The 22,553-nt window shown below is 39.7% G+C and overlaps 1 protein-coding gene across 6 annotated transcripts in view; it reads left to right on the top strand.

Moving 5' to 3' along the window:
- Positions 1-22,553, top strand: part of AZIN1 (antizyme inhibitor 1) — a 60,290-nt gene that overhangs the window by 31,974 nt on the left and 5,763 nt on the right. For 2 of the 6 annotated variants that reach the window (XM_073330405.2, XM_073330406.2), the window contains exons 3-10: positions 1,466-1,663; positions 4,808-4,981; positions 5,303-5,475; positions 9,911-10,045; positions 13,831-13,912; positions 15,160-15,234; positions 16,836-17,001; positions 17,980-18,098. In XM_073330405.2, the coding sequence (XP_073186506.1) occupies positions 1,562-1,663; positions 4,808-4,981; positions 5,303-5,475; positions 9,911-10,045; positions 13,831-13,912; positions 15,160-15,234; positions 16,836-17,001; positions 17,980-18,098 (1,026 nt within the window). In that variant the 5' untranslated portion in view covers positions 1,466-1,561. The other 4 variants (XM_073330407.1, XM_073330408.2, XM_073330410.2 and 1 more) reach the window with 4 other exon arrangements.

Consider the following 22,553-nt stretch of genomic DNA (forward strand, 5'->3'; position numbering starts at 1 on the left):
AAGTCTGTCACTATTGATCGCAACATAGCAAACACAACAAATGAGTTTTAAAACAACATGCAGTTATAGTTCTTATACAATTTCAAAGCTTCTTAAATAACTGCTTTTCACTGATCTTATTTCCATTCTATTGATATCTTTAGCTCTTCTGAAATAGAGATGTCAAAGACCGTAGATAAAGTTAGAATGGCACAAAGTCAAGTTTTTTTTCCCATCCTGGATTTAATATCCACATAAAATGGGTATGCATTTGTATTTTCTAAATTCAAAACAAAACTGTGAACGGAAAATATAGGAACAGCCTAACAAATCTCAGTGCGAGCATGTTTCCAGTAGACTCCAGGGTTCCTTGCGGATAGGGCCTCCATGAATATGGGTTGTCTACACTTAAACCACGGCAGTGGCACTGCTGTAGCACTTCAGAGAGGACACTACCTAGGCTGATGGGAGGAGTTCTTCTGTCAGCGTAGGTACTGCCCCAAGAGGCAGCTGCCAGGATTCTCCCATCGACCTAGCGTTTTCTACACCGGTGGTTAGGTCGGTTTAACTGCGTTGCTCAGGAGTGTGGATTTTTCACACCCGTGAGCTGTGTAGTTATACCAACCTGATTTTCTCGTGTAGACCAGGCCTCAGCAAGAAGCATACTATTGAAAGCCTTGTATACACATCCGTCTCCAAACGTAAGGAATAACACAGAAGGGGTTGCAGCTGTTAAGATGATAAAGCACATCCAGTGCTGATGACACTCTGGACATTGAACTATGCTTCCACACACAAGGTGGATGAGGTAATATATTTTATTGGACCAACTTCTGTTGATGAAAGAGACATACTTTCAAGCCACACACAGCTCTGTACAGATCAAAAGCTTGTCTTTTTCACCATCAGAAGTTGGCCCAATAAAAGAGATTACCTTACCCAACTTGACTCTAATATCCTGGGACCAACACTGAAAACAAGCTTCCACCCACCCATGTTTTGGTTTTACGGTTTATCTACGAGTATTTTTAATAATTTGTTTATAATCCAGAGCAGTACATTTTGAATTCCTGTCGCGAAACACAAATAAATGTGTGTCCAGCCTGAGACCCTTCCAAGAACAGGACTTTCATAGGAACTATTTCAGCCATTTGAACAGAGGTAAGAATAGTGCCTTTCTAGTAGAAAATATGAAAGCTGACTCATCTCAAAGTTTAGCATCAGTTTAAGGCAGTTTTATTTTATTTTACACAATTTTACTAATTCTCAGAGTATCTTTGTGCAGGACCCATGTTCTCTTCATCCATGGTAAGTGAAGGGAGCAGAGCAGAAAGTTTCATTTAATAAGTGTCTTATCATTTGCAGCACACCGAAAATGGAAGGTCTGTTGTAAATTTAAATAGAAGCCTTCGGGGCTGATGTGTGCTGTTTGCTATCAGCTGGTTTATTTTACCTTTTTTTTTCCTTTTCTTTTTCTGTTGTGCAGTTTGTTGCATAATTTAAGGACCCGGATCTAAGGCTTGGCGGCCTGTCCCTTGTGTTTCTTGGTTTATGACTGTCGGCTTTGCGGAATACGGCTGAGATGAAAGGATTTCTTGAGGATGCAAACTATTCTATTGGCTTGCTGGATGAAGGAGCAACTCTTGGAGATGTTATTGACAACTATGTTTATGAACATACACTTGTAAGTATTTGATACCCACGCCTTCTAATTTAACTGAATTAATTTTCATGTATAATTTTCTAGTACTTAAATTTTTCAGTTCCTAGTTTCAAATTGTTTGACTAGCAAGTGTATTGTAGGCAAGATGGCAATGACGCATACAGTTAAGTTTGCCTAACCTGTTTAATTATAAACCCCTTTCCAATTGCTTATAACTTTGCTGAATTTTAACCATTTGGGCTGAAATTTTCCATGTTTGCTCTCTGCCTCAGGCTGAATTTTGTTGGCAAAGTTTGAGCAAAACCTGGTCAGCCACTTCCAAGAATGAGGTTGTGGGGAAAATAGCTTTGCCAGTGTTAAATAAATAAAATTCTCCAGCTGTTCCTATGAAGAGCTTAGCTATGGGATTTGGAGCAGCGACCTGAAGTTTGGCCAGTATTTAGTGCTGGGGTTAGAGAAGTGACTTTTATTGCCCCCATGAAAATTTGCCCAGATTTGGCTGATTCATAAGCCTCTGAAAATAATCATTTGCACATGCTCAGAGATTGTTTGGGTCTTCCTGTTAAAAATTTCTATATTCCATCTGCACTGAGCAGTCCCACAGAGCCCTTGGTAAGTGCACTTACCGCATATGGTAAGTGCACTGTATATGCTCCCCGTTCCCAACGAACCTCCTACATGCTAGGAACAGAGGGGTGGGGTAACAACAGCAGCAGCTCCTCCTTCAGCCTAGAGGAAGGTATGCTGCACTGGGAGCCAGGAAGAGACAGTGAGTTCTAGTCTTGGATCTTCTACTGACTAGTTTTATTAATTCTGTGATGTCATAGACTTTTTTTATTGAGCAAGGTCTCACACCCCAAAGTTAAGAAGCAGGCAGACAGCATAAAGGGGTAATGGAAGTGTTGCACAAGGCCATCTGTGGCAGAGCTCAGAATAGAACCCTGTTCTTTAATATGCCATACCTAAGAGTTAACCAGGTTGCACAGGTGACCTGGCATTTTCCTAACTTTTGAGTGCTTGACTTTAGAACCTTAATGTACTTTTAGTATAGATTCTTGTATAGAATTGTAATTATAATCTTGATGCCTCAGATAGATGGGGGAAAGAACCTCAAATCACGTCAAACCAACCTAATATCCTTCTCTGACAGGGTAACAAGGCTTGTGGAGGGGGGAAAGCAGTAGATGTCATATCTCAACTTTAGTAAGACTTTTGATACTGTCTCACATGATCTCTTCATAAGCAAACTAGGGAAATTTAGCCTAGAGATGAATCTGCTATAAGGTGGGTGCACAACTGGTTGGAAAATCGTACTCTGAGAGTAGCTATCAATGGTTCATAGTCAAACTGGAAAGGCATATCAAATGGGTTGCAGTAGAGATCTGTCCTGGGTTCAGTTCTAGTCAATATCTTCATAAATTTGCCTAGTGGCATAGAGAGTACACTTATAAAGTTTGCAGATGATGCCAAGTTGGGAGGGGTTGCAAGCACTTTGGAGGATAGGATTAGAATTCAAAATGATCTGGACAAATTGAAGAAATGGTCTGAAAGAAATAGGATGAAATTCAGTAAGGACAAGTGCAAAGTACTACACTTGGGAAGGAATAATCAATTGCACAAATACAAAATGGGAAACAGCTGCCTAGGAAGAAGTACTGCAGAAAAAGATCTGGGGGTTATAGTGGATCACAAACTAAATATGAGTCAACACTGTAATATTGTTACCAAAAAAGTGAACATCACTCTTGGACATAGCAGCAGGAGTGTTGTAAGCAGGACGTGAGAAGTAATTCTTCCACTCTGCTCAGCGCTATGGTCTCAATTGGAGTACACTGCTCAGCACTAAATTGCCCAGCAAAGGCCTCCACAGGAAAGATATGGAGAAAGTCCAGAGGAGAATGACAAAAATTATTGAAGGTCTAGAAAACTTGACCTACAAGGAAAGGTTGAAAAAATTGGGTTTAGTCAAGAGAAGACTGAGGGGGGACATAAAAGTTTTCAAGTACATAAAAGGTTGTTACAAAGAAGAGGGTGATAAATTGTTCTCCTTATCCACTGAGGACAGGACAAGAAGTAATGGGCTTAAATTGCAGCAAGGCAGACTTATATTAGACATTAGGAAAAATTTTTCAAATTTTGAGGGTAGTTAAGCACTGGAACCAATTACCTAGGAAAGTTGTGGAATCTCCACTAGATGTTTTAAAGATAAGGATAGATAAAGATCTGCCGGGGATGGTCATGATTAAGGCTACGATACAGTCACAGTTATTTTTAGTAAAAGTTATGTACAGGTCACGGGCAATAAACAAAAATTCACGGTCTGTGACCTGTCCGTGGCTTTTACTAAAAATACCTGTGACTAAATCTGGGGCGGGCGCTGCTGGGGGACATCTGGGGGGTGTGGCTGAGGCTAGGGGGTGCGGGGGGGGGGTGTTGCTGGGGGGGAAGCATCCAGGGGGGTGGCTGAGGCAAGGCATCCAGGGGTCAACGGACCGCAGCAGCTGGTGTGGCTGTCCTGGGGGCCACCTGAGTAGCTGTCCCCAGAGTCGGCTGCTCTGGGGTCAGCCACACTGGCCCTTGCAGAAGTCACAGAAAGTCACTGAATCCGTGACTTCCATGATCTCCGTGACAGACACGGAGCCCTAGTCATGATAAATACTTAATCCTGCCTCAGTGCAGGGGACTGGACTAGATGACCTATCGATGTGCCTTCCAGTCCTACATTTCTGTGATGCTATGGCCCTGGCCCTGCTCAAGAAAGTTGAGGACTTTTTTTTTTTTTTTATAAAGAAGTGCTTGTAATGGAAATATTTTGTTACCTTAAATATAGTTCTTGCAAAAGCCATAATACTAGGCATTTAAGGTAGGGCCTTTCATCCAAGGAATTTTAAAGTATTATGTAAATAATTTTAACAACTTCCTCGAAGGAATAGGTATTGCCTTCATTTTAAATTTGGGTAAATTGTGGCACAGAAGTCAAATGAATTGTCCACGGTCATACATTAAGCAAATGGCAGAATAAAAAATATATAACCTATGATTCCCAGTCATTCTTTGACCTAATAAACATGAGATATTTGTGCGTCCTAGGATATTTTTGCTTTGACTTCAGGTCCACCATTATAGATACGTGATTTTTATTTTTCTACTGTCCTTTGTTTATAGACTGGAAAAAATGCATTTTTTGTTGGTGATCTTGGAAAGCTTCTGAAGAAACACAACCAATGGCAGAATGTGATGGCACCAGTAAAACCATTTTACACTGTAAAATGCAATTCCACTCCAGGTGTACTTGAGATTTTGGCAGCTCTTGGAATTGGGTTTGCATGTTCTAGTAAAGTGAGTGTTTGTTCTATATATCCTGTTTGCCTGTCAAATTACCCTCTCTCTATCCTGGAGTTCATTAAATTTGTCCTGTATAAAACTTATGCTCTTGGTGTTAGTTACCATGCGGACACATTCTTTGCCTTAAACTGTAAACCCTTCATTATGATTTAGTATAGCAATTCCATTTTGTACTCTTGAAGCAGCTTATAATATACAGTTTAATTAGAAGAAAACCTTATTTGAGCTATATATCCCCACATAAATTGAAGATAAATTCGCTACTGAAACTCATTTGACTTGTGTTTAACACTTTAATACTGTCTTGTTTTTCAGTCTGAAATGGCATTGGTACAAGACTTGGGCATTGCTCCTGAAAACATTATATATACAAATCCTTGCAAGCAAGCTTCTCAGATAAAATATGCAGCGAAAGCTGGGGTAAACATCATGACTTGTGACAATGAAAGTGAATTAAAGAAAATTGCACGTAACCATCCAAGTGCTAAGTAAGTGTTGCATTGAAAAGAGAGAGAAATCTTAGTTTTTCTTATTGTTGTGGGAATTTAACTTTGGCTGTGGTATGGTTTGTCTGTTTACCTGGAAGCAAGAGAAGCATGTGGGTTTTTTAGTGCAGTTTACTTGCATGTATTTTGTCCAACCTTGGCTCTGGTGTAGCAGTGTTTCTCTAAAGATATTTTGTTGCAGGATTTTCTCTTCTGGGTCTCAGCTTCCTAGCATAACAGGTGGAACTTCCTATGCTCAGGAGAACCTGGGGGGAACTTTGGCTTTGGGGGCCCAACTTTCACTTCAGTATTCTGGCAGTTTAATTTCAGTACGTTGGCACCTGCCTTGAGGCCTCAGCTTCTCTTCATCTACAAGTAATCTTGCTTTGCATGGCTTCAGTGTTTTATTTCAGGATGTCATCCATTTACTTGACTCCCAACAGCTTCAATTGTCAACAAATGACCACATACACTGAATCTTCTGCCTGGGATTTGGGTGTGCTGTGTAGTGGTGTCAGATACACCTGCAGATGTCACAAGCGAATTAAGAGTAATGGGTATTGCCTTCAGTCCCTTCTTGAGATACCCCAGCCATGGCTCAGAGTACTTCAAAAGAGAAATCACTCAATCATAAACCTGAGTCTGCTTCAGCTGCTGAGGGCTGGAGTTCCGTTAGTGCCACCCACATTGGTACAGATTCCACTTCCCTCCAGACCCAGTGCGAGAGAGCTTCCCCTCAAAGCATCTTGCATCATTCCCATTCATAGCTTGGGGGTCGCCTATGGTCCGAGCCTCCCAAGACACTGCAAGTTAGTACTTTAAGTGAACAGTACTGTGCTTCACATTGGTGAACAAGGCATTGCTTCCACGTAAATTTCAACAGGAAACACCAAGAAACAAGTTGCCCTGACATATCACTACCAAAGCACCTGACTCTGTTCAGGTTCACATCTTGGAGATGGATGTGGGGAGATTCTGTGATGGTACGTGTTTGGGATCTTGCCACATCCCTCCTGGTTATCTCTCAGGCTGTCCCAAAGGCTACAGTACTCCCTTCAGTGCTTATCTCCCACCCTGCTTTGAGACCTGGTGGCGCTTCACACAATCAGAGCACCGTCTGCACAGAGACTACACTCACACTGAGCTGGTGCATGAAGCATTGGCTTTGACATAGGTACCTCATGCAATTGAAGGGTCTTAAGAAAAGCAGTGTAGATGACTTCTGTGGTATTGTGTATGCTCCATTAGCGTGTTAGATAGATCACTATAGTGGGAGCAGGGTGGTGATCAGGATGACATGGCTTCTATTGGGAATCAGATAAGCTGACCACCAACTAATGGCAAATACATTTCCATTGCAGAGCAGCAGCAGGTTAGCAAGACTGTGGGAGGAACTGGCTTCCTCCAGTTTCTTGAAAAACTGGCTAAGTTGGCTAGTTTGAGTTAGTGCCAGTTCAGGAATCTTCAAAGGCTATAATCAAGACTTTCACCTCCATCCAGTAGGCTTGTGGTACCATTGCACCCTCTTTGGGTCCAGCTGGTGAAGAAGTATCAGGCTGCCCAGACTGTTGTCCCTGTCAGACAGTCAAGAAGTATTTCAGCTAAGTTTCCCCTCTCTCTGCCCTGCCCCATCCCCACATGAGCTTGTGGTTGAGGTGACCATGGCTGGAACAGACTGTTCATTGTGATCCTGATCTTCAGTGCTAAGATTCTTTTGGACAAAGGTTTACTAGTGCACAGTTGGCTCCTTTAGCATGGTGAAATATCAGTTCTTCACGGTCAAAGGACAGACTGACTTTTGAAAAAAGGCCTCTGCCCTGGTTCAGTCAGTCTTTTTGGACAAAATGCCAGGACTCTTTAAGGTACATAACTAATCTTAGTGCAGGAGGGCATGGACCTGGGCTGGCATCTGGTACAGACAGCCTTTGATGTGGGTGATGGTAGCTAGCAGGTGTATGTGAAAGCCTTTATAAGCTAAAGACCCTGTTAAAGGATCATTCAATCAAAGTGGCTTGTGCTGTCTTCCTCGTGGATGTTTCTAGCAGTGTACAAGACGGCTACATGATGCTTGCTCCATGCATGTACAAAGCAGTTGCTTAGATTCAGCTTACAGGAAGAAATCCCATTTTGGAGTATAAATCCTGTACAACTTGTGAGTCCAAATTCTCTTACTATATAGTTTTATTTCTTTCTGGATTTCACCTGAGTTGGCTAAACTTTTGAAGTCGTTGTGTTTGTCCTACAGTCTGAAGTGATAAGCCTGGTTTTCCTTTTGGGAGTTATCTTATACCTTCTTTGTGTACTTCAGAAATAATTTCATATTTTTGCATTGACTTGCCTTTGCTGCCTGTTCCAATCATGTGACTTTAGTTACTTGCATTCCTGGAGAGAATCCTGCACAGAAAATTGTACTTCTTCTCTGAAGATTTTCATCCATCTCTGTCGATGTTTGAAGAGGAACCTTTTTGAAGTGTTGGTTTCTCAGATTTTGATGCTTTTACTATTCAGCCTTCTGAAGCATTCTTTTCTTCTAATCATTTTGTTTTGTGATTGGCTAATTTTTCTTTGCGGAGCCTTCACATTTTGCTAAAATGTGGAATTGACTGAAAGAATCCAAAGGCACTAATTAAGCTCAGGGTGTCATGTGACCTCTGGTAGGGAAAGAATGGCTCATGCTGCTACCCACTACCATTGCCTTTAAGGGCCAAAAAGCACCAAGATCTTGGATTTCCTCCAGCCTCACTTTAGCCAGCTGAGACCCAGGTGTGAGAATCCTGCAAGATATTTTGAGAAGAGCAGAATTACAAGGTAAAGTAGTTTTCTCTTTTTATCTTGTACAGTTGTTTTCGCTAGAAAATCTTTACTGATGCTTTATAATGCTGTCATGAAAACTTGTCAGTTCAGTATGGCATATGTAGTCTTGGTTAACAAATGTTTTCAGACTAACCTTGGTGCTACTTAAGCTGTAGTGTGCAAAAATAGATATATTTTTGGAGTTTTCATATGATGAATTCAAAGGATTTGATTTTTGATTAAATAACTAGGCCGAATATATAGGTTTGTCCAAATGTTATTACGGAATACTGTATAACTAAAATTGTTTAATTTTGATAAATGATTTTTAAAAAATTCCTCTGAAGTGTTTGTGTTGGTAAAAGAGAACCAGGAAATGAAACTGGCCAGTCTACTTTAATTATCCAAAATGAGTGAAATGCCAGCAGTAACAAATGGCATAAATGACGAGCAAGGATGCTGAAGGGCACACATGGAAGAAATGGAAGTTAGATGATTCCCCCTACCCCCCCGGCATATACCTTTAAACCTGTAAATGTTTGCAATTTGAGGGTTCCATTAAATTTTTGGCAGCCGTTAGATTATCACATCGCTGGTAGTAGCCAATAGTGTGCTTATCTTTGCTTGGCAAGGAGACTGTGATCTTTCCTTTCAGATGTAGAACTTGCCAGTTATCCATGCCTTTTTCATCTCCAGATTGGATTACTGCAGTTCACTCTGCATGGGGTGCTTGGACTTCACCAGCCAACCTTCAGCTAGTGCAAAATGCGGCTTTTTATGTTTGATGGTGTTTCTCACTTGGGATTGAAAATGGAATCATTGACCCTTTTAGCTGACGTTGAGTGAGTTTGTATTAATATAATCTTGTGTTTGTACATTCTCTGGTTTTGATAGGCATGTCTTATCAAATTACCACTCCACAGCAATTAAATCATAACAAGACTGATTAAATATCAACTAATGAGACTCAGCTCACGAAGCTACAAGAAATTAGCCACCTATGCTCTAGCCAAAGACTGAGTTAATAGGTCTTCTAGCTATGATATGTGAGACCCATTGGAGGAGGAGAAATGGCACTCAGACAGCAGCCTCCTTCTCACAGGCAACCAGGAAATAATGGGGGAGGGAATGGAACACCCCTTGCACCCAGTCCAACTGCCAGTGGAGATGGGGGGATGGGAGGGGTCTCTACATGGATCAGACTTCTACCAGACAAGGCTGATGTAAGAAGAGAAACACAGCAGGCTCCAAAGGGAATCCCAGGGCACTCTTCCTCCTGCCAGCCAGGAGGAAAGGGCTGGAGAGAAGCAATCCCATTGTCACTAAAGAGCAGCTTTTGAGCAAGCACTCCTTATGAGACGGTAACCCTTTCTTTATTACAGCACCCAACAGACTCTTGCTGCTACAACAGAGTCTTAGTTGCTGCATTTCCAAATCCCTTTTCCTTGTTGGCTCAATGTTTTAGCCCCTAATTGCTAGTTTTTTCTCTGTACAGGATTGTTTTTATTAGGTTCACTTGACTCATCCATCGATGGAGCTGGAGTACTGACAACATAATCAACATACTTCTGACAGTCTTCAGGCTTCACATGTGCTGATGATGATGTAAACCAACTGTGCCCCAATCATCTTCCCCTTCTCTTAGGCTCTTACTACGTATTGCCACAGAAGACATTAGTGGAGCTGAGGAGATGAACATGAAATTTGGCACCATGCTGAAGAGCTGTAGGCACCTCATGGAATGTGCTAAGGAGCTTGAAGTCCAAATAGTTGGTGTTAAGTGAGTAGCTTTTTCATTTTCCCTTTATGTGTAATATTAAATATTCAAACTTAGATTTAACTCAAATTATTTTTTATTGTGCCAATTTATTCTCCTTTCCTTATAGGGAACAATATAAAATCCAGTTGTATCATTTCAGAATTTTTGGTGACACTTAAGCATTCAAATCAGTATGAAACAGAAAAGTAATTGCATTTGAGCTACATAAAGTGAATTTAATGCAATCCATAGTGGGAATGTGAAATCCCTTCTGCTGTAGTCAGAAAAACTGCTAGAGCATTTCATCCACTGACTTCCCTACTCTTGCTGTTGTGCTTTCCAGTGATTAGCTTTTATCTGTCTAACTCTGCATAGAAAAATAAACAGTTGAACTGATAAAAGCCAGTAGTTAAGTGTGGGAAAATCAGTACAGATACTAGGTGAGATAATGCTGTAAGATTTAACTATGGAAAGTTTTTAGTGATGTCCATAGTAATCACTTCAAATTCAGAGTTCTAGTAATTTTAGTTTTTGACCTGTAGATGGCAGAGGATCTTCTTGAAGTGTTTTTAGTCTTCCTAAACTGAGTGACCTGTGGCTCTTAAATCTAGAGTAAGCTAGATACACAAAGATGAAAAATTCTCATATCACACTGATCAAAAATCGATGCACAAATTGTCTGTACTCTTTCAACTGCTGAAAAAACTTGTGGAACACTAATGAATGTGTTTGATAGATTAAGGAAACAGTCAAAGTAAGAGGAATATTCCTTTATCAGTCACTGGGGGTGGGTTAAAAAAAATCTATTTTTTTAACCTAAACAAATTGGATTTTTTAAATTAAATACATTTTTATTATTTAATAAATTAACCTATTTAAAATTGAAGTTAGTAATGTATGTTAATGCCTAAACTTAAAGTATTAAAATTAAATTTAAAAAAAATCAAGCAGTATATGTTTGCTGGCAAAGTTTTAAAGAAAGTCAAAGCACTGAACTAATGGAAGTCATTGGCTAAGCACCTGGAACCAGTGTGTGTTGAAATGCTAAACCAGCTTTTGACAGCATTAGCTGCTTCTGCAAGTACAGAGAGAATATTTTCTTCATTTCAGTTTATTCAGTTAGTTCAGTTTAATGACTAATTCATTCAAATTTGAGAAACCAGTTGGGAGCTGAAAAAGCAGAGAAGCTTCTTCAGCTCTTCCAATATACAAAAATGAGGTGTCTGAGGATGAGATGAACTACTTATAAATCCTGAAAGACATGACCAGAAACAATTAGTTGAGTTCACTAACTGCAGATACTTCCTTTGTTTATAAATCCGTTTTAAATGCAAAATATGTTTTGATAAACTTTATGTATTCGGCACATTTAAGGTATTTTTCACTAATTTTAAAAAGCTTTGTGCATTTTTAATTGAATTCCAGTTTTGATTGAAACGTAGTTTGACAAACATCACAAGTAAAAATATTAATCTAGAAAATCATCTAGAACTGCATCATTCAGCATTTTCTATCACATTTATTCAGATTTTTGCATTTTATTATATGTTAAGCTATAGAATTGCTTTGAAATATTGTTTATAGATAATGTATCCTCCTGGTTAGCAAAAAGAAGTACCAAATTTAACCAATCAATGCAAATCACCCTTTCTTTAGAAAAGTAACTAAAATGTACAAATGCAAAACAGGATGAAAATTGATTTAAATTGATCTGTCATGTCTGTCACAATGAAGACTTAGACTCTGGATGAGGTATCAGTAGCTTAATCTGTCTAATTTTTGTCACTTCAGTAACAGTCATGTTGTGGCTGAGCTTACTTAGCGCTAAGGATGAGAAGAGAATACAAATTGTCAGCATACAGGGTTAAATCAGTATGTCTAAAACTGTTCTAACTTAATTCTAGAAATGAAAATCAGTGGGGCCACATGGTTCACAAGGCTCCAAAAAGAGGCAGAAAATATAGCTGGTTCTGAGTTCGTGTCTGGTTTTGTCACATTCTTCATTGTCTCCTTCCCTCTTTCAGATGTTTGGCCAAATAATTTGGAAAAGAACGCTTAGTCCATCCTGGCAGTGCAGGATTGGGCTCTAAAATATGTTAAAATACTCTATCCATTGTAGTTCAAACTTACATTCTACTCTTTCTCCTTCCCATCATTTGGTTGTGCTGAGCCTTTTCTTCTAACTACGGGTCATCTGTTTTGCATTTTGTACCATTTTTTATTTATAAAACAGCTTATAGAATATTGAGTGAATACATGTTACATATCAAAGTATGCATGTTAGAGGTTGAATGGCTCAAGGGGATTGATAATGGGATACAGAGCCTTTCCCCTCTAGATTGCTGCTTTGGTTCTTACCCAAGTTAGTAGTGATCAGAAGCAACCAATGGCTTTTGTGACCTTTACTCTATATGATGTAGAGTTAGTGTTTTTCACAAGCACTGAAGCTTTATATTATAGGGGCATGAAACATAAAAGGTATAAAATGAACTGTAGTCTTCATCTAGTTCCCTTGGACAAGAGTCACCCTCTTAATTGGCACCTTGTTGGCAGCCTGAGCAGAGTGGTCTAGTAGACTGTATAACCATGGAAGCTGAATTATCTTCTCATCTCTCCAGTGTCAATATGGATACATTTTTATAAAGGAAATTTATATCTTCACAGTTGTATTTATATTTTTATGTTCTGTACATAAATAAGACATCATCATTCTTCTGGACTGTCAGAACAACAAAGTTCATAAGTACTAGGTCTCTTTTAAAAGGCCCGGTGCTAGTGAGTGGGCACAAGGAACAATTTTTGTGAATAAATATGGTGTCACAATATTTTAAGTTTCCGTGATGAAAATGTTTATTTTTTTTGTGTCGTCTTCTGTCATAGTAAGATAGTAATCTTAGATTTCGAGACCAGACTGCTGGCTGAAACTGTGCTCTATTCCTTTCATGTCTGTCGTTTTAGATATGAGAAAATGGCTGGTTTGTCTCATCTGTTCTTAGCCTCTCGTTTTCTAGCTAATGTTTTCTGTTCACCTGTTTTGAATTACCCCATCTCATCTGTGCAATCAATGTGTCTAGTCCACAATCTGGTCTATTCGGAAAATAATCATAAAGAGGATAATTGGGAATAACTACTGTTCCCAGTTGTTATAACATCTATTGTTTTACTGTGTCCCTCTGGTCATTTGTACAGTTCTATAAACCTGCATTACAATAGTTTTAATTCTCCAAAGCCTAAAATTCTGTTTAAAAAAAATCAAAACTGATATGGACACTGTGGGTAGGGAGGTGCTAGGACTGTGTTTTAGAGTATTTTCGGTAACTGGTTCTCAGATGCTATCTCACTACTGAGCCTATTTTTCTTTATAAACGTATTTCAATAAACTATTTCTATGGACTTGCCATTAGGCAACTTTAATTGTCATATCTTGAGAACACTGACATTTCCTTTTTAAAAAAGATTAGAATGAAGCCATTGTTAGCCATTCTTAAATTGTGCTGTACAAATTTGTTTTGTGGGCAAAATTAATGAGCTAGAAGGAAAGCAAAGATGTTTTGAGGTCTCTTCCTATAGTCCTGTATATATTGCATACATTTCTTTTAAACAAATAAAACCTTAATCACCTATGCATGGAATATACATGCATTTCAACTACTATAAATACGTGTGTACTGTCAAAACAATACTTCCTTTGTCAAATTTCCTTGAGTGATCTGCTGTACGTCCCTATTGGTCTAGATATATCAGTGGTCTGTTGTTAATGCAGGTTGTAGGTTTGTGTATTTATTATTATATTTCATTTCTTTTAGATTTCACATTTCAAGTTCTTGCAAGGAACCTCAAGTGTACATTCATGCTATATCTGATGCTCGGTGTGTGTTTGACATGGCTGTAAGTAATTATGGTAACATATGATTTAACAGAGTCATCATCCAACTATATTCTCGCTAATGGAGATAAGAAAAATTGTTTCCTAAAATGTGTCTTGCTAGTCTGATAAGGGTAGGAAAGATAATTGCTGTAAAGACCCTTCAAATAAAGGAATTGATTACACACAACTGAGCAGTAAATTATAGACCTTACTTAGTATTTAATGTGAGACAAATAAAATCTTGCACTAAAACATCCTTTGATTGTATTTTAAAATTTTCATTAAAGGCCAACTGCTTTTTTTTTTTTAAAAGTCCCAGATCTCAACTCGAGCAGAATATATTTGTAGCTTTCTAAGTTAAGAATACATCTTAAAAGTAAACTAAAATGTTTATCTACCAAGACCAGTGAACAGGTTTTGTTTTTCTGCATGAGATGAAATCACTACCAACTGAACAATGCATGTGGCTGCCTTCCGTATGTTTCCTTGTATAATTATGTCATTGGGTTTTGCGGTGGGGAGGAACAGAACTCTGAATGATCCTCTTGGCAAAGAGGAACTGACTTGTTGACACTGGTAAATTAATTTGTTGTTTTAGGCTATAAATGTATACTTCTTGTGTTAATTAAACAGATTTTTGTATTGAAAATATTTCTGTTCGTTTTAAGTGAGAAAGAAAAGCTTAAGTTTTACTTCAGAAAAATCAAAGATAATGACCTTGCTGTGATTATTGCAAAATTATTGATGTGATTAATTATACAAGGAAGACAGTTGAAGTTCCCACAGCAGTTTAACTCTTTCCTCCTTGTGCATATGCATTACAAGAGGGGCTTGAATTACATTATCATACCATGCATCCATTTATATTATACATACTGTTATGTGCATCTAATGTTATAAACATGTAATTCTTTCCCACTATACTGTAGTAAAGTATTTGCTGGACAGTGTGTTGCACTGTCCAGTTTTGTGAGGAAAAGACACTTCTACTGCATACTCAACAAAGGCCAAATTAAGGTTGCTTTACTTTGGAATTGCTTAATTTATTCATTCTCTTTACTAATATTGCAGTAATGTTTAATGAAGAGTAATACTAGGTATAACAGGAGTGAATTGTTCACTGGAATATTCAACTGTATTTAAGATGTCACAATTTCATGTTTAAAATCATGAGCATACAATATTGAATGAGATTGGAGAGCTCTTCAATAAAAACTTTAATTTCTATTGTCTGCATACTTAAAGGCCTGTCTATACTTCCTTTTAGGAAGAATTTGGCTTTAAGATGAACATGTTGGACATTGGTGGGGGCTTCACAGGTTCAGAACTTCAGCTGGAAGAGGTATGCAACTCAGTGGAAGTTAGAACTAGCTTGCCTTTCATTTGTAGGTTTGGAGTTTTTTGACATGTCAGTTTCCAACTAATATTGATAGTTAAAATCTGGATTGACAGATTTAAAACCATGGGGATGGACTGGATTATATGCCACAATTGCACTGTGGAGTCATTAGCAGAGAATTAGTACAGGTCCATGAAGTCCTGCTAGTTTCTCAACTCTGATTCAACTAATATTACATAAATTATTCACAAAATTGTCCCTCAGGTGCTAAGGATTTACAAATGAGAGAAACAGTAACCATTCTAAATTGACAGCAAACCAAAGCCTCGGTTACCCTTGTACCCTTACCATGAAGATTTTAGCCCTTTCTTCTGGAGGCAGTTCTTTTTACTGTGTTCATAGTGGATGAATACTGACCTGCTGCTGCAGCTGGAATTTTCAGTATTTTGGTTTAGAACTGAAGACACAATGCATCAGCTGGACATTTGCTTTAAAGAGCTTTAAGATTTTTACTTTTAGAGCAGATTGACGCTGAAAAGTTAAAGTGGCATAGCTACATTTTTTAGGGATGTCAAAAATCTATGGCCCTGAGAGACACAGTTAAGCCAATCTAACCCATAGTGTGGACAGTGCTAGGTCAACAGATAAATTCTTCCATTGACCTAGCTCCACCTCTCAGGGAGGTGGATTACCTACTAGCTATGACAGAACCCCTCCTGTTGCTTTAGTAAGTGTTTACATTGAAGCATTTTAAGTGTAGACAGAGCCTCGTTTGATCTCTGGTTTGGTGTTATGACCTGGTCACTAGTGAATAATGGAGATTTAGACTGATCACTGTATTTTGCGTACTCTTAAAGATAAACTCCCAAAGCCTGGGGTGCTGAAATGAATAGGTTCAAACAGCTAAAATCGTTAATAGAACTTTGAAAATTGTCTACTTAGTGTTTGCCTTATCAAGTAGTTGTGGACAAGTCATGCAAGACTATGGCATTAATACTGAAGTTAAAAATCAGATTAATGTTGGGTAAATTCAGTGAATACCATCTGTTTCTTTATTTGTCAAGATGTACAACTATTGAGGGTAGTGGACCAAATTGCTTTTTTGTTTTTAAACGCAACCCTGATGCATTTCATGGATTCATAAATAATTTTACAACATCTGTTGTACTACAACCACTATGAAATTACTTAAATGGGTGATTCAGTCATTTGGATGACTTGGGCTTTACTGGAGACTGAAGATAATGATACTTAACTCCTTTTGTAAAGCGCTTTGAGATCTACTGATGAAAAGCACTATATAAGAGCTAGCAATTATTATTAGGTGCCTAGGTATGGCATCAGTATCCCAAAAGTAACACCCATTTTATTTTTGTAAATCTTAACTGTGATGTCTGAGACTTGATTCAGCAAAGGCCCAATATGGATAGTAAAAATCAGCTTATGGCCAACTCACCAGCACTGTAAATTGTTGGCTGGGAATTTGTGACAGAGGACTTCTGTGTCTGATCTATCAATCCAGCACCTTTCACAAGAACTATAAATAAACTTCAAAATAAATCAGATGAGCAATCTAAACATTAGCTATGACTTCAATTTCCTAGGTTAATCATGTCATCAGTCCATTGTTGGATGTCTACTTTCCTGAAGAATCCGGTGTTAATGTGATTGCAGAGCCTGGATGCTATTATGTTTCATCTGCATTTACTCTAGCAGTTAACATCATTGCAAAGAAAGCTGTTGAATACGATAAATTTCTTCCCTCTGGAAGTAAGCAATATATTTGTTTTGTACATGTGTGAATCAGTACAAATAAGTCTCCATTTTTGTCAGCATAGCTCCATTTTATGTGCAGATCATGAATTATGCTTTTAAAATATTCTGTTCAATATATGGCTCATACTTGAGTCTGTCTATTTTTTAAGGTTCTGTCCCTATGTTAATCTTAGGTTTGGCAGAATTAAGTGTTGATTTTTTAAAAAATAATTGATGATTGTTTTGAAGCATATTTTTTTCATTTTTATATATTTTAAATTTTCACCTTTGCAGGATATTATGTGGCATGGTCAGACAATACTTACTTCGTTATAGTAGATGTTGAGTTTCAAAAAGTCCAAATTTTTTATAACTGTTAAAACAAATTATCAACATCATGTCAAAATATATAAAATGAATATCATTAATCAAATTCTAATAAATTCTCAAGCAGCATTTTTCTTTCTTTGCCTATATGTATATTTTGTTATCATTGGTGGAAATATTTTTTCATCAGTTGGTGTGTATACAATGAAAGACATTTACCGATAAAAATCTAATCCTTCCAAGCCTGGTTAATCTGTACCTCTGTTAATTTTCTGTTTTCTGTGTTTGTTTGGCATTGCTTTTTTCCTCACTGGTTTATGGATGTGACTCATCTATGATCTTCAGGCATGCTATCAGCATATAATTACAGCTGTATTAGGGGAAGATGAAAGAACATGCAATGGAGTTACTATTGTCCCTCTTTTACTAAAATGGAATTTTTTGGATGTTTTGAGTAATGACTGAAATATTAATATACAAAATGTGTCCTTAAGCATAGCCTTTAGCGGGAGGCTTGAATGGATATTGTAGTCTCATAATTACACTCTTTCCCCAACATTCTTATCCCAGTGCATGTTTTACATACTCTGGGGGGTGGGGATTAACTGTTACATATTTTTATAACAACATTTAATTCGCAATCCTCTGTAACCATTTTTCTTCCAGTGGAGCAAACCAGGAGTGATGATGAGCCAATCTTTATGTACTACATGAACGATGGTGTTTATGGTTCTTTTGCAAGTAAATTGTTTGAAAAATTTAATACCATCCCAGAGGTTCACAAGGTGAGTCTATATCATATTCTTACAGAATTTACAAAGGATTATTCTTTTGTGGGGAAATTCTGCAGATCCATTACAATGGATCTTATTCCTGTTTGCAGCTTCTTTGGGGCAGTAACCAGACCTGCCACTCAGGCGCAAATGGCCACACCCCTGAAGACCCAGCCACTTCTAGCTAGTTTGAACTGGCTTTTTATTTTGCCTTGGAAGGGGTGTGGGTGAGTGGAGGAGTTGTGCTCTGTAGCAGGCTTGCTGAAACACCTTCCCCCCACCCCGTTTTGATACCAGGGTTGCTGGCTGCAGAAGTTTCCGTTTTAACCTGTCTGGACATGCCGCTCTGTTGGAACAGCTTCAAGGCAATTGGAGGAATAGAGAAGTTGGACGAAAAGGGCGCAAAAATGTCTGGCCAGCTGAACTCAGCTTGTTTTGCCAGTCAGCCATGTGCTACCTGCCTGACTAATGGGTCTCTGCTCTTTGCAGGTCAGCCATGCCCCAGACTGCTAGTCTTGGAGGGCTGAGGTAGAGAGCAGCCCAGAGGTGGAGGAACAAGCAGCAGTAAAGGGTGTCTTGGCCCACTACTTGTTTCTAATTTACTTCACCCTCTTTAACAAGGTGGGAATCATCCCTTATGGAAGCCTGCCTTGCCCACCCTAGGATTCAGTGAGACAACATGGGTGTTAACTGTTGTGTAGCACTACAGGGCCCACCAGGGGATTTAGTGAGACAAAAGGGCTGTGTCATGTGATTGTTTTCCCTGCTCCTTCCACAGGCAGGGATTTAAGGAGCTTCTATAAAATTCAAGGGCTCATCTCAAAAGAACATTATTTCTGTAGAACCACACCTGCTATGCTTTCTCCTGACCCCCTCTGTTGATATTCTATTACCACAGAATACAGAAGCTGAGAGGGACATAAAAGGCACACTATGGACTCTAATTGCAGGTGTCACTCCTCCACAGAGGAAATTTCTAAAGCTTGATTTTTTCCTAGTCAAAAGGAGGAGAAAAAGGTGCAGGGACTTAGAATCATAGAATATCAGGGTTGGAAGGGACCCCAGAAGGTCATCTAGTCCAACCCCCTGCTCGAAGCAGGACCAATTCCCAGTTAAATCATCCCAGCCAGGGCTTTGTCAAGCCTGACCTTAAAAACCTCTAAGGAAGGAGATTCTACCACCTCCCTAGGTAACGCATTCCAGTGTTTCACCACCCTCTTAGTGAAAAAGTTTTTCCTAATATCCAATCTAAACCTCCCCCACTGCAACTTGAGACCATTACTCCTCGTTCTGTCATCTGCTACCATTGAGAACAGTCTAGAGCCATCCTCTTTGGAACCCCCTTTCAGGTAGTTGAAAGCAGCTATCAAATCCCCCCTCATTCTTCTCTTCTGCAGGCTAAACAATCCCAGCTCCCTCAGCCTCTCCTCATAACTCATGTGTTCCAGACCCCTAATAATTTTTGTTGCCCTTCACTGGACTCTCTCCAATTTATCCACATCCTTCTTGAAGTGTGGGGCCCAAAACTGGACACAGTACTCCAGATGAGGCCTCACCAATGTCGAATAGAGGGGAACGATCACGTCCCTCGATCTGCTTGCTATGCCCCTACTTATATATCCCAAAATACCATTGGCCTTCTTGGCAACAAGGGCACACTGCTGACTCATATCCAGCTTCTCGTCCACTGTCACCCCTAGGTCCTTTTCCGCAGAACTGCTGCCTAGCCATTCGGTCCCTAGTCTGTAGCGGTGCATTGGGTTCTTCCGTCCTAAGTGCAGGACCCTGCACTTATCCTTATTGAACCTCATCAGATTTCTTTTGGCCCAATCCTCCAATTTGTCTAGGTCCTTCTGTATCCTATCCCTCCCCTCCAGCGTATCTACCACTCCTCCCAGTTTAGTATCATCCGCAAATTTGCTGAGAGTGCAATCCACACCATCCTCCAGATCCTTTATGAAGATATTGAACAAAACCGGCCCCAGGACCGACCCTTGGGGCACTCCACTTGATACCGGCTGCCAACTAGACATGGAGCCATTGATCACTACCCGTTGAGCCCGACAATCTAGCCAGCTTTCTACCCACCTTATAGTGCATTCATCCAGCCCATACTTCTTTAACTTGCTGACAAGAATACTGTGGGAGACCGTGTCAAAAGCTTTGCTAAAGTCAAGAAACAATACATCCACTGCTTTCCCTTCATCCACAGAACCAGTAATCTCATCATAAAAGGCGATTAGATTAGTCAGGCATGACCTTCCCTTGGTGAATCCATGCTGGCTGTTCCTGATCACTTTCCTCTCATGCAAGTGCTTCAGGATTGATTCTTTGAGGACCTGCTCCATGATTTTTCCAGGGACTGAGGTGAGGCTGACTGGCCTGTAGTTCCCAGGATCCTCCTTCTTCCCTTTTTTAAAGATTGGCACTACATTAGCCTTTTTCCAGTCTTCCGGGACTTCCCCGGTTCGCCACGAGTTTTCAAAGATAATGGCCAATGGCTCTGCAATCACAGCCGCCAATTCCTTCAGCACTCTCGGATGCAACTCGTCCGGCCCCATGGACTTGTGCACGTCCAGCTTTTCTAAATAGTCCCTAACCACCTCTATCTCCACAGAGGGCTGGCCATCTCTTCCCCATTTTGTGATGGCCAGTGCAGCAGTCTGGGAGCTGACCTTGTTAGTGAAAACAGAGGCAAAAAAAGCATTGAGTACATTAGCTTTTTCCACATCCTCTGTCACTAGGTTGCCTCCCTCATTCAGTAAGGGGCCCACACTTTCCTTGGCTTTCTTCTTGTTGCCAACATACCTGAAGAAACCCTTCTTGTTACTCTTAACATCTCTGGCTAGCTGCAGCTCCAGGTGCGATTTGGCCCTCCTGATATCATTTCTACATGCCCGAGCAATATTTTTATACTCTTCCCTGGTCATATGTCCAACCTTCCACTTCTTGTAAGCTTCTTTTTTATGTTTAAGATCCGCTAGGATTTCACCATTAAGCCAAGCTGGTCGCCTGCCATATTTACTATTCTTTCGACTCATCGGGATGGTTTGTCCCTGTAACCTCAACAGGGATTCCTTGAAATACAGCCAGCTCTCCTGGACTCCTTTCCCCTTCAAGTTGGTCCCCCAGGGGATCCTGGCCATTTGTTCCCTGAGGGAGTCGAAGTCTCCTTTGACTTCCTTCCACTTGTAGGTCACCACAATACAGGAAGAACTCAGTTTTTTTTCTTTTGAGGAGTAATCAGAAACCATTCTCAGGAGTATTTGGTGGGGACTCTGTATGCCTCCAGATAAGCCCCTGCAAAAGGAAACATGGGGATTGTGAGGAAAGGGGAATTAGTTCATCCACAAGCAAATTTGTGATAATTTGTACTCCCAATGTTGATTCAGTCCTCATGTTAAAGAAACAGATGATCTTTATTTAAAAGAATATAATTTAAAAACCAAAACAACCCCTGAGCCAGCTCAGCAGTCTTTTGTGCCTCCACATATCGGACTAGAACCAGACATACATGGCCAGACTACCTCTTGCCCATTGTATCATTAAGAACCTTCAGGCCAGCAGCCTTGTTGAGAAAGATTTCCTTAGCCGTCCCTCATCAAAACAGCCTGAGATTTACAGTAAGAGCAATAAGCTCAGCTTAGTCACAGCACCAGCTCTGCCTGAGGCTGTGGAAGTCCAATCCTCAGGCCAAGTAGGTACTGGTTACTGCTGAGTAGCACAGGGGGCACACACTTTAGTGACTATAAACAAACCTGCCTTGGAAACCTGCTTACATAAAATAATTTTAAAATATATTAATCATCTAAGGAGCTCTGATAACTCAAAAGGAGAAAGACTCTTCTATGGGTCTTGGCACTCTTTGATCCAGCTGAGACTTAGAGGAGGGTGTAATGATGCTGGTTCTGGTGGGACCCAACTGAGAGTGCCAGTTCAGGATAAATTGCTTAAAGCAGGGCAGTTACAGCCCAATACTGGGGTTTTTCCACCTCTAAGGCAAACCAAACCAGCCAGCCAGAGAGGACTTCGGTTTTATCCCACTGGCTAACCACAAGTCACACAAGCAATTCCCTTAGACACTCCAGTTTCCCAGAATCACCACCAGTGCCACTATTTATGGGGATAAATGGTTATAAAAACCAATACCCCAGTAAAAGGAAAAAGGTTCTCCCGATCCCAAAGGACCAAGCCCCAGACCCAGGTCAATATACAAATCAGACCTTACTCACAAATCACGCTGTTGCCAATCCTTTAGAATCTAAAGTCTAAAGATTTATTCATAAAAGGAAAAAAGATATAGATGAGAGCAAGAATTGGTTAAATGGAATCCATTACATACAGTAATGGCAAAGTTCTTAATTCAGGCTTGTAGCAGTGATGGAATAAACTGCAAGTTCAAATCAAGTCTCTGGAGTACATCCACATCTAGGATGGGTCATCAGTTCTTTGTGTAGAGCTTCCATT

The sequence above is a fragment of the Lepidochelys kempii genome, chromosome 2 (assembly GCF_965140285.1).
Source record: "Lepidochelys kempii isolate rLepKem1 chromosome 2, rLepKem1.hap1, whole genome shotgun sequence".
Lineage (NCBI taxonomy): Eukaryota > Metazoa > Chordata > Testudines > Cheloniidae > Lepidochelys > Lepidochelys kempii.